A 13,011-nucleotide genomic window follows, 5' to 3' on the forward strand; every position below is an offset into this window, starting at 1 on the left:
CAAAACACCACCTATATAATATAAAGTGAATTACTAGAAATGAGCAAAATACCTTTGGAGTCATAGAATTCCCAAACTCTCAAAATATTTCTTATTAACCTAATTAGGAATTATGGAATTAAAATTAGGTCAAACGAATAAGCCAGACCCTTGGAAATGCGAAATATTGCATCATCACAATAGGTATTACACGTAGGGTGACATAGCATGTTTTCTCTACACGTCGTCTTTTACTAAGGGATGCACATATTCTTAGACGACTTCCTTTTTTGGTATCATACTTTCGTTACGTGTCATGTTCTCTTATGAACGCACCACATTTATATAATAGTTTACATTGTCCAATTTTTACTCCTTTTTTGACCATTCACTTATGCATCAATACTTAGGGTTCTTAATGGAATTCCTTTGTACAACCACTATAGGTTTCCAAACATCACTATAAAGTATTTATACATTCATAAGCTTTTGAATTAATCCATTAAGTTCATCACAATGATTTTGTGCTTTCATTGATCATTAAACCTTTCTAATGGTAATAATTGCTCTAAATGTTCAAATTACATACTAATGAACCATGTAGCCTCTTTAATCATTACAAGTTACAATTTGACCACAATTCATGCATAAAACTATATTATATATCTAATCAGTTCTTGTAGCTCAATCAAATCATGGAAATCATTATTTCACTTTCTAAATTCTCATTTTGTCCTTATGGTTAAACAATCCCTAAAACCACTTATGGATCAAGCGATCCTTCATGTGTTTGCATCTAATTCACTTGTAATATATCAATTCATAAGTTAGACCATCATTTACATATTTATATGCTTGAAATCAATTAAGGTCTATCATTGTAACATTGAATCCTTAATCAAACACATTCAAAACTTGATTATCTCATTTCCTCCGGTTTATGCATCCTTACAACATTTTATGCAACAAAACTACAACAATGGTCATAGAATCCATTAGGAGATAGCTTAAAAAAATTCATGATCATAAGTTGAGATTCTAAGTTTTTTGACTAAATTCTTACCCAAACACCAAATCCATCAAAGTAACGATAGGATTGGGTTTAGAACCATATCACCCCCCCCCCCCCTAAAAAAAAAAAAAAAAAAAAAAAAACCCAAATGATGGTTAAAGGAATTAGTAACATGCTGCTTGATATGTCACGCCGTCACGGGCAAAAAGAGTGTGCAATCATGGTAGGGTAGAACAAGAGAGAATCGAAGGAACAAATACAATGTTAAGTTGTCAATAGACCTGCCAAAAATTAACACAACTAACTAACCCTTTTGACATGAAATAAACAAGGTTTTGTAAGTAATTTCAATCCATTTATGTACACATGTTATCATAACAAGATGCAAAAACTAAATGGGTAACAATGTAAGGTTATGGTCAAGTTATTTCAATTTTTTTTGGTGTTTCAACTTGACACAACACGAAACATTTATAATATCTATATCTAACTTGCTACCGGTAAAATTATACGAATAATACTAAAAACCAAATAATTCAACTCGTTTAATGTTTCATCCTCCAAACCAGATACAAGTACAACTAGGGATGCCCAAAAAAACCGCTTCACAAACCGAACCGGTTAGTGAACCGGAAACCGGTTTTCCTCCGAACCGGTTCATGCATGAACCGAACCCCCGAAGAACCGAACCTACGGACCGAACCAATTCGCCCTTTTTAATGTGTGATCCGGTTTCGAACCAGTTTGTTAAGAACCGGTTTTTTGAACCGGTTTGAACCGGTTTTTTGAACCGGTTTGAACCGGTTTTTTGAACCTATTTGTAAACCGATTTTGAACCGGTTTGAACCGGTTTTTTACACTTACTAGCTCAAAAGAGCTTTATACTCTAAACAAATAAAAAACTCATTCCTATTTTACACTTACTAGCTCAAAAAAAAATAAATAAATAAATAAAATAACCGGTTTTCGTTGAACCGGTTTTGAACAAACCGAACCGGTTTAAATATGTTCGAATAATTTTTGGAGTGAACCGGATTGGAACCGAACCGGTTTTGGTGTGAACCGGTTTTGACTTGTTGGACTTGAACCGAACCGGTTTTCTGAACCGGTCCGGTTCATAAAAAAAACCTGTTTTTGCACGCCTAAGTACAACACCATATCTCCTCCGGATCTAATTATTAATGACTTGGAGATCGGGTCCAACGTGTTCATGGGCCGTTCCCTCGTTGGCCTTTTCATAAACCCACGATCATTTAGAAAACAGCGCCGGAAACTCACGCTGGAAAAGTTGCCCCAATACCGGCCGATAACATGCCACGTAGTCTCCCGCCAGTTATCCAACAAATGTCTAAATTACCCCTACCTTGACACCCAACCATCTCGCCACACAGGGATATATTTGTAATATCATTGTTCATCAGCTGCCCCCTTCAATTGTCGGCTCGCATACCCTCCGTCCTCCTTATGTTTTCCCTGCTTCAGTTCCATTTGCACACACAAACACATACGCACGAACTGGGTATCCATCTACGTGATCTTTGAGAATGTCGGCTCGAGCAAGACGAACGTCGTTCCCGGAGGTGGTTATTGAGAGGGACTCCGACACCGAGAAAAGTTCAGACGACGAAGAAGAGGTAGAAGACGACGTCGTTGAGTCAGATGATCAAGAAGAAGAAGAAGAAGACGAGGAGCAAAAAGGTAAAGAGGCTGAAGTTTCGTCTGCAGCCAATAAGAAGGGGAAGGCGCCTATTACTATCAGTCTTAAGAAAGTCTGCAAGGTAACAAGTAACAACCCTCGACATTTGATACTCTTCTTCAACATTATATCTCTTCATGTGTTAGGGTTTTTTGTTCTGTAGTATTGTGAGTGTATTTATTTATTTATATGCTCTGTGTTTTTTCTAGGTATGTAAAAGAGCGGGTCATCAAGCAGGGTTTCAAGGACCTACTTACATCGATTGCCCGATGAAACCATGTTTCCTCTGCAAATTGCCTGGTATTTTTCTAATTCAACTTGAATCACGCGTCAGTCAATTGTAATAAGTAAGATATATCTCTAAATTGGGCAAAATCAGTTGATGATTTTGGTTTCCTTGCATTCTGAAGGTCACACAACGGTTAATTGTCCTCACCGAGTAGCTATGGAGTTTGGGGTTATTCCAGCTTCTCGCAAACGCACAAACAACTCTTTGGATTATGTATTTGAACGCCAAGTTCGCCATAGAGTTCCTTCTGTAAGCTTGTTGGCTATATCTCGTCTTATAATCATTCCATTTAATCAAAAACAATAACTGTTTTTCACCTCTCTCATCTGTGTTCATCTTTGCTAAATTGTTATAGATAAAACCAGAATTTGTGATCCCAGATGAAGTGAATTGTGCAGTAATCAGATACCATAGCAGACGAGTTACATGCTTGGAGTTCCATCCAACCAATAACAACATTCTCTTATCAGGTGACAAGGTTAGTGATAAGATCTTGTATAGCTTTTAAATGGATTTAATCGTATTGTTCTTATTCTCATCCCCATAACCTTTTTCTCATAAAGAAAGGACAACTAGGAGTTTGGGATTTTGGTAAGGTGCATGAGAAGACTGTATATGGAAACATACATAGCTGCCTACTCAACAATATGAAGTAAGTTACTTTATACTTCATACCTGTTTTCTTTTGTCCCCATATTTCATTATTTGATTCTCTCTCTTAATAGTTAATTCATTCTTTCTGCATTAAACATGGTATAATTAATGTGCAGGTTTAGTCCAGCAAATGATGGAACAGTTTATGCAGCATCTTCAGATGGAACCATGAGTTGCACTGACTTGGAGACTGGTTTATCTACACCATTAATGGACCTCAACCCTAATGGATGGCAGGTATTTCTTTAATTTTTTTCTAATCATTTTGGTATCATGAATGTTTGAAAGTATAATCTGTTGTCTTGACTCTTGAATCTTGATTAATATTTGATGATCTACATAGGGACCCAACAGTTGGACAATGCTGTATGGAATGGACTTGAATGCAGAAAAAGGTCTCGTGCTAGTTGCAGATAATTTCGGATTCTTACACTTGTATGTTCATAGTGTTCATACTTTAACCCAATCTTTCTTCTTGAATCTTGATGATTGTACTAAATTTAGCTTACATTGATGCAATATATATATTTTTTAAATATAGGGTGGACACTCGATCAAATTCTCAAAAAGGAAATTCGATTCTGATCCATAAGAAAGGAACCAAAGTTGTGGGGCTTCACTGCAACCCTTTTCAGCCTGATCTTCTATTGAGTTGTGGAAATGATCACTTTGTAAACTTTCTTACCTTTTACCATTTTCTTATTATTATTATTATTATTTAATATATAAAAGTTTGTGTGTATTAGGCTCGTATATGGGATATTCGGCGTTTGGAAGGTGAATCTTGTCTTCAAAGTCTTCCACACAAACGTGTGGTCAACTCTGCTTATTTTTCTCCTATAAGTGGAAGCAAAATAGTGACAACATCAATAGATAATAGAATTCGTGTGTGGGATTCTATTTTTGGAAACATGGAAACACCAAGTCGTGAAATTGTACACAGTCATGATTTTAATCGACACTTGACTCCATTTCGAGCTGAGTGGGACCCAAAGGTGATATCAGATTATTTATTCATAGAAATAAGCAGAGTAATTTAAATTTTGGTTTTTTCTTTTTTTATGTAGGATCCATCAGAGTCACTTGTGGTTGTTGGGCGTTACATTAGTGAGAATTATAATGGATTGGCATTGCATCCTATTGATTTTATAGATATTAGCACTGGTCAACTAGTTGCTGAGGTCATGGACCCTAACATAACTACAATTACTCCAGTCAACAAATTGCATCCACGTGATGATGTGTTGGCATCTGGTAGTTCAAGGTCTGTTCTTTGGAATTTCTTCTTCATCTCTTTTTTGCTTTTTCAATGGTAAACAAATAAATGAAAAAGTGTTGCTGTTTCATGGTGTTTTAGGTCATTATTTATTTGGAGGCCTAAGGAGAAGTCAGAAATGGTGCAAGAGAAGGATGAGAGGAAAATTGTTGTTTGTGATAGAAAAAATAGCAAGTTTGGAGATGATGATGATGATGATTCAGGTGATGATTTCTCAAGTAAAAAAGGAAAGAATGGAAAGTCGAAATCTAAAAAACCCATTTTGGTAACAACTCCATGTAGCAGCAGCAAGAAGAAGAAGAAGAAAAAATCTTGAAAGATGTGGTTGTGTATGTGTAAATTTGATGGCTGATACTAGTGTTAACTAAAATAGTCTCCTTTTGGGTTTTGGCCTATGTTTTGAGCAAAAAAAAACTTTTGTCCTTTTAGGTTCTCATTGCATGCTAGCTAGCTTTGTGTTCTTGATTACTAATATACAAGAATACAGAATTTTGGTTATTATACAGAATAGGTGTAAGATAGTCTTCATTTGATACAAAGGTTTACATCTTTTGGACTTGATTTTGAAAAATACTTGTATTTTATTGATAAGTTGTTTTTAGTGTGTTAAACAGATTTTGTTTATATATGTAAATTGACTAAAAATGACATGTGTAAAAGAGTGAATTGGTACCTGTGTTGTTAGTCACGTAAAAAGAAAAACAAATCTACAAAACATGGTTTTTCTAGAGATATCCAAGTGATAAATGTTAAATTGGTTTCTACGCATACTAGAATATTTTCAATAAGTTATAAAACTTTCAAATAAGCTAGAAGGAAGCAACTTTCAGCTTAAAAAAACTGTTTATTATAAGTCGATAATCATTTTTATTATATTTTATTTCATCTAAACACTTTAAAATGTTTATTATATTAGAAAACAGATTCTATTACTATCCTACAACTAAAATTCTGAAAATGGAAAACTATTTTGTCACTAATTTCAAATACAAAAACTAGATCTGACGTGAGAGTGAGATAAACACAAAAATCCTATAATGGGCTTAAAATCTAAAATATCATGTTTCCAAAGCCTCATTTTTCAGCATAAATACTTTTCCCCTTTCAGCCCACCGATGACGTCACCAACTCACTCCAAAAATTAACTTGATGAACTCTCAAGTTTTGCGGATGACAGAAGAATCCCCAAATCATTAGCATTCGATTGGTCTGTGAACACATTAATTTGAAATAATATTAATATTAATTAGAAGCAAATAATTGAATAGAAGAGATGTTATAATGTTATATATATATAAAGCACCTACCATAGGGAACTTTTTGAACAAAAAAGCATGCTCCAATTACTACATACGCAAGCCCAAGCATCAGTCCTTTCAAGTAGTGCGAACTTCCATCCTGTATATACAAACACATTTTATGTATTCAACTAAAATTTTCTTTTATTTGTAAATACTACAAAACACGAAGGGGGTAAAATGTAAAACCTGCAAAGTTAAGACTGTAAGGACAATTGAGAAGGCAAGACAACCGGTTTCAACAACTCCAAAATCAAGACTCAATGGGATTCCAATTATCCAAGCAGCAATCACACACAAAGGAAGCTGCAAGGGTTACCACAATATGTAACATGAGATCTTCATCCATATGTGCATTCACGAGTTGTACTCTATGCTTAGGTTGTGTTACACTTATATCTTACCAAGAAGGTTGATATTTGAGATGCGGACCCCACAGCGACACCCAAAGATATGTCCTGTAGCATTCACAACATAGCATTTAAACTGCATGACAAAACATGTTGTACTGTATATATATTTTAACTGTATATATAACATTTAAACCACATGACAAAACATGTTGTACTGTATATATATTTTAACTGTAATTGAATACCAATTTGTTTTTGAGAGCAAATATAATTGAACCAGCATGTTCTGCTGCATTTCCCACAATTGGCAACAAGATTATGCTAATAAAGCTCATAGAAATTCCCCAAGTATCTGATGCAACCTAATCCACAAGGATTAATTAGATGTAGAGATAATGCATTACTCACTTGTACTGTACAAGATAACAATGCATACCTCAATGGTGTCCACAACATACTCAGACAGAATAGCTATGATCACTGTCATTGTGATTAACCACAAAAATGCGCTATAAAATCCTATCACTGCTCCTTCTTCTTCTCTCACCTCCTCATCACTACCTTCCTCCTACATAATTTCATTTGATTTTGGATGTCAAAATGTCAATATAACAATCAAATGATATGATGAAGATGAACCTGTTGTTGTTCAAAGAATTGGGTATGAGTTTTCAACTGAAAGAAGAGGCATGCAGCATATGCAAGAAGCAACACAATACTGCTTGCTCTAGACAACTCAAGAGCTGAAGCAGTAGCCAATTCAGCAGGCTCATTGCCAACATATCTAAACAGCAATGGTAGAATCTGGCAGATCAAACCCAACAATAACAATGAAGAATTTGGGTCCACTTGCTTCTGTTTGTTTATCATGAAAAGGTGAAATAAGTTCATGTTGTTGGTTATCAGTTTGAAGAATGAATGATGTTCTTACTCTGTTAAATCTTTGTTCTTTATTGAGATTGGCTATGCCTCCACAAAAGAGAGATGAGCCAAGAACAAGAAGGAGGTTTGAGATAATGGAACCCAAAAGAGAGTATTTAAGCACATGAATCTTCCGTTGATGAAGAGCAAACAATGCGATTATCAACTCTGTTGCATTACCACATGTTGCATTAAGGAGCCCTCCCACTGCAATTATAAGACAAAATTTCAATTTTCAATTAGAGATATGAGATATGAGAATGCCCTAATTCTTTGATTATTTGTTAATGAAATTCATCTTTCCTGCCATTAATTTGTTAATAACTGGTTATGATTGTACGATTCATCAAAATCCCTCTTTGGCTAGAAATAAATTGTAGAAACGGAAAACGATATGAAACCACAAATAGACAAAAGGTTGTAGGAAAATGGAGTAAATGACTGGAACTGATTGAGAAATATACCTGTAGGACCAGTGAAGTATGCAATTTGTCTTTCGAGTTTGTAGTGATTTGAAAAATAAGAACAGGTGTTAAAGCGTTTATACACCGGGTAATAATTTATTTGTTAATTTTATGGAGACTTACTCGGTGAGGAAGCTAACTCGTTCTGCAAGTGGAGTGAGTCCGATCAAACTCAGAGCAAAAACCCATGGCTACAGAAAACGTAAACCTATCAGTATCAGATTCGGATGAAGAAGATATCATACACTAAACATAAACAACTTACGCCGCCGACATCATAAAATTCCGCTACAAAAGCAAACGGAATCGCCGGAAGAAGCACAGAGAGCTTTGTTCCGAACATTACTTCCTGAACATTTGCTATCAACATTCTCAAAATCTGAAAACGAACATGAACATCCAGCGAAACATCGGAGGACGACGTCGACGTCGACGTCGTTGATTTCTCCGGTTTCACAACCTGAATAGTTCTCAGAATGTCTCCATTCTCCATATCATATGTCGCCAAAGAACCCATTAGAAGCAGTTTGTTAACAATCAGCTCCGCCTTCAAATGGTGGTGCTGCCGGCCGCGGCGATAACGAGAGGCTCACGGAAGTTTGGTAAGGAGGGCGAGACGTTATAGGCGCCGGATGCCACGTGCCACAATAAAAACTTTCCAAAAATTGATTGGAGTCAACCGAGGATATTCCATATTTCCATGCCTGCTTTGATACGAAAAATAATGATTAACTTTACGTATTGAATTAAGTTCGAACTTTGAAGTTCTAATATGATTTTTTTTTTTGTTCGAAATTGGCCAGAAATCAAGATCAAATTATATGAATTGAAACACAATTAATCCAACAAACTTTTTAGAAAATAACTAAAAACCAATTATATATATATATAATTTTCATTTTCAACTACAATATATATAGCCTAATATGTGTTCGACAAAAAGATATGATATAAAAGAAAGATAATAATGAATTTCAAAAATCTTGACAGTAAATCAATTTAGAGGTTCATGTTTAAGAAAACTATTATGAATATATCAAACAAAACGATGTATTATGGTGTGTGGATACCTAAGGTTATATACCCTTAAGGTATATTCACTTTTCCCATATATATATATATATATATATATATATATATATATATATATATATATATATATATATATATATATATATATATATATATTGGGAAAAGTGAATATACCCTTAAGGGTATATAAGCTTAGGTACCCAAATTCACCATACTACGTCGTTTTGTATTATATATATATACGTTGTAATTGTCTAATTTTCTTATAATTCAACTTCTAACTTGATTTTATTCAAAGATTTTTATAAATTTCACATTTATTTTCTTTTTACATAATTTTCATTTTCAACTATAATATATATATATATATATATATATATATATATATATATATATATATATATATATATATATATATATATATAACCTAATTGATGTTCGTCAAAAATATGTGATGTAAGAGGAAGATAATAATGAAAATTTGAAAATATTGAAAGTAAATCAAGTTAACGATTGAAGTTGAAGAGCATTATAATAAATATATCAAACAAAATGACGTATTATGGTGAGTTTGGGTACCTAAGCTTATATACCCTTAAGGGTATATTCACTTTTCCCTATATATATATATATATATATATATATATATATATATATATATATATATATATAGAAAGTGAGAGAGAGAGAGAGTCAAGATCAAATAAGAAGGAAATTTTTGATAGAAAGCTAAAAAGTTTTTTTTCAACATATTTTTTTCGCGAACAAATAAAATGAATCATTAGATGATTCATTTGAAAGATGATTCACAAGAAAAAATTATTAAAAAAACATCTCGATGATTCATTTACATAATGATTTTGTTGTTATTCACTAAAATTGTCATAAAAGTTGATTTTTTTTAAATTTATTTAAAAATGAATCATATAGATGTTTTTTTGAGAATTTTTTCTTGTGAATCATCTTACAAATGAATCATTTAGTGATTTATTTTTTTTGTTCGTCAAAAAAATATGTAGAAAAAAAACATCTTACCTTCCTACCAAAAAAATTTTCTTACCGGATCTATATATATATATATATATATATATATATATATATATATATATATATATATATATATATATATATATATATATATATATATATATATATACACTAGTAGCATACCCGCGCAATGCGGCGGCGGCAATTTGTTTCATTCCGGCGATTAGTTTCCGAATGAAAGTTGGTGTCATTTCGGCAGTCGTCAAATCGTTTCATTTCAGTTTGTTTCATTCTGGCGATTTGTTCCTTTCGGCGATCAACTGTCTGTAGACGTGCATCAAATAGTAATTTCCGTCTATTACTCTTTATCTGACAGCGAACAGTGATTAGTTTCATTTAACGAATAATGTTTTCTTTTGATATGTTGTTAAAACTTTGTAGTTTAGCCTAAAAACGGAAAAAAAAATGTATTTTTTAGTTTAAATATATTACAATTTTAATTTGGTTACAAATAATAATATGTTGCTATTATAGGTTAACTATGAAAGTATATTGTTATTATAAATATGAAAGTATGTTGTTATAGGTTAAATATGAAAGTATGTTGTTGTAGGTTAAATGGATTGTAAAAATAATTAATTTGCTAAACCAAATCTAGTGAAAGTTTATACACCTCGCTTGGCTTCGATATTTAACACGGGATACATATATGATTCATTTCCCTTGCAGTGATTATGCGAGTCTAAATAGGGGTGTTCGTTTGGATGGATTGGTTTGATCCGATCCAATCAAATGAATCCAAACTGATTTCGGTTTTTAAAAGATGGATTTGAATAGTCAAACTAAATTCAAATCTAATCTGATCCAATTCAATTACAATTCAGTTGGATCGGTTTTTATAATTCGGTTTTCAAAACTGAAACATTTTAAAACGATATATAATTATAATATTATCTAACTTTACACAAGAAGCGAAAACAAATTATTTAGTTGTGATTTGAAATTTATAAACAATTACTAAGAAGATATATTATAGTTAAATATTTTATAGATAGAAAACTTTTGAGAGAAAATTCATATTAATATTTTTTTAACGGGTGAAACGTTTTGAACCTATTTGAAAAAATAAATTACAAAATTAATAAATAACTATAAACATATATATTATAAATAAATAAATAATAAACGTTTATTCGGTTTTTTTGGACTATTCGGTTCTTATTTTAGGTTTTTTTTGGACTATTCAGTTTTTTTGGACTATTCGGTTCTTATTTTAGGTTTTGTTGAAAACCAATCCAAAAACAATCCGAAATCCAAAATAATAATTCGGTTTTGTTGAAAACCAATCCAAAAATTCAAATATCCGAACCAAACAGTCCAATCCAAATTGTCCAATTGGACAATTCGGTTTTATCCAGATAGTGAACAACCCTAAATCTAAAAAGTAAGGCTTTAGGACCATCATTAAAAATGAGGTGAATTACGTATCCACTATAATAATTTAAAATATTAATTTTAATAGTAATAGTAATTAGTATTTTAATAATAATAACGATAATAATATTATAAAATCTTACGATTTATCTTGAAGAAGTAAATCACACGTAGAGTCGTGGCCTAAAAATCGGTCATCAATAACTTTACGGACAACATCTAAATTAACATTTTAGTAAAACAAATATAAGTTATTTAACAAAAAAAAGTTAAATATTGTTGTAATAACTATTCAAAATTTACCGATCATATTTCGTTGATATGGATTTCTCACAAGAAATTTGATAGACTCTACCAGTGAATAAGTCGGAAATTGATTTCTAATGACAAGTTGAAGTAGAGTAAATGTGTAGCTTGTTTGACAACTATGAAATTTTGATGATCAACAAAGTTGTATCCTTCATAATCCAGGAAGTCGTCAAGAGTACAAATAAGTTTAAAATGATTTACGGAATATAAACGGTCTTCCATACCTCTTTCTAAATATCTTCTTATTAAAGCTACGCACAACCGCCACCATTTTTTTCTCTCTAATTAATATAAATTTTGCTAAAAAATATTTTAAAAAAAAATTAGTGATCAAATTAGGCATATTATATATATATATATATATATATATATATATATATATATATATATATATATATATATATATATATATATATATATATATATATATATATATATATATATGGAATGTGGACAACTAATAGCATAATTAGTCTCTTTTCCCTCTATCCATCCAAACACATGGAAAAAATATATTCTTATTTTGAAATTTAGGAATAAGTTTACTTGAGTATCTAAGATTTTGACAATTATTTAAAGCTAAGAATGAAAAATGATTAAAGAGTTAAACTTTAAAATTTTGTAAACATGAAAAATCTATTTTTTTCTGTCAAATATCCTTTTTAAAAAAAGTTTTATCATTTTCAAGACATAGCCTGGTATTGCTGCACATACTCAAGATTCTACCGATAGCTATCATCATTTGTATTCTCTTTTGCTGGATAGTGATTATCGATAACTTTCCTTACACTTAACATCATCTTCATTTCTTGAATACAAATATTAACTCATAAATTATAGTTTAGATTGTGTTATTATAAAGTATAAACAATGTAAGAATTAAAAATGGTCAATTTTGTATAAAACGAATTTCTAACGTATGAACTTATATATATATATATATATATATATATATATATATATATATAACCAAGAAGAAAATTATGAACACAAAACAGATTAATTTTGCTTTAACATGTATTAAATTTTAACCAAGACGACATTAAGAACACACAACTATGTGGAGAATCTATTTTCCAAAATAACAAAAACATAAAATCTCTAAACAACTATAAGATCTAGTCAACTACTTTGAGATAGATATATAAAATCACAATGTCAGATTCGAATACAAACATACAAATCTGGTAAGAAACTCTAAAAACACTCAGATCTAAATAAAAAAAATCACTAATAGATGAGTGAACCATATGCTTCTCATCTGACAAACACATAAAAAACAGTAATACTAAAATTAAATATTGCTA

The 13,011-nt window shown here is 31.6% G+C and overlaps 2 protein-coding genes across 2 annotated transcripts; one reads left to right on the top strand and one right to left on the bottom strand.

Annotated features, from left to right (window-relative positions):
- Positions 1-2,414: 2,414 nt before the first annotated feature.
- On the top strand, positions 2,415-5,334 carry DDB2 (damaged DNA binding 2). The gene is made up of 11 exons (XM_078996746.1): positions 2,415-2,769; positions 2,897-2,987; positions 3,098-3,225; positions 3,332-3,454; positions 3,540-3,628; positions 3,747-3,867; positions 3,974-4,065; positions 4,172-4,301; positions 4,377-4,625; positions 4,698-4,894; positions 4,988-5,334. The coding sequence occupies exons 1-11, from the start codon at positions 2,536-2,538 to the stop codon at positions 5,220-5,222; spliced, it is 1,689 nt and encodes a 562-aa protein (XP_078852872.1). The 5' UTR covers positions 2,415-2,535; the 3' UTR covers positions 5,223-5,334.
- A 445-nt stretch (positions 5,335-5,779) lies between these two features.
- On the bottom strand, positions 5,780-8,602 carry LOC145048290 (vacuolar cation/proton exchanger 3-like). Its single transcript, XM_078996747.1, has 11 exons — positions 8,208-8,602; positions 8,066-8,133; positions 7,943-7,971; positions 7,489-7,685; positions 7,197-7,412; positions 6,994-7,125; positions 6,803-6,919; positions 6,609-6,662; positions 6,394-6,510; positions 6,214-6,304; positions 5,780-6,115 (listed from the first exon to the last, which is right to left on the bottom strand). Exons 1-11 carry the CDS (start codon positions 8,457-8,459, stop codon positions 6,048-6,050), a joined length of 1,341 nt encoding a protein of 446 aa, XP_078852873.1. The 5' UTR covers positions 8,460-8,602; the 3' UTR covers positions 5,780-6,047.
- Between the last annotated feature and the right edge of the window lie 4,409 nt (positions 8,603-13,011).

This window comes from Lactuca saligna, chromosome 5, assembly GCF_052625555.1.
Source record: "Lactuca saligna cultivar CGN05327 chromosome 5, ASM5262555v1, whole genome shotgun sequence".
NCBI classification, from domain to species: Eukaryota; Viridiplantae; Streptophyta; class Magnoliopsida; order Asterales; family Asteraceae; genus Lactuca; species Lactuca saligna.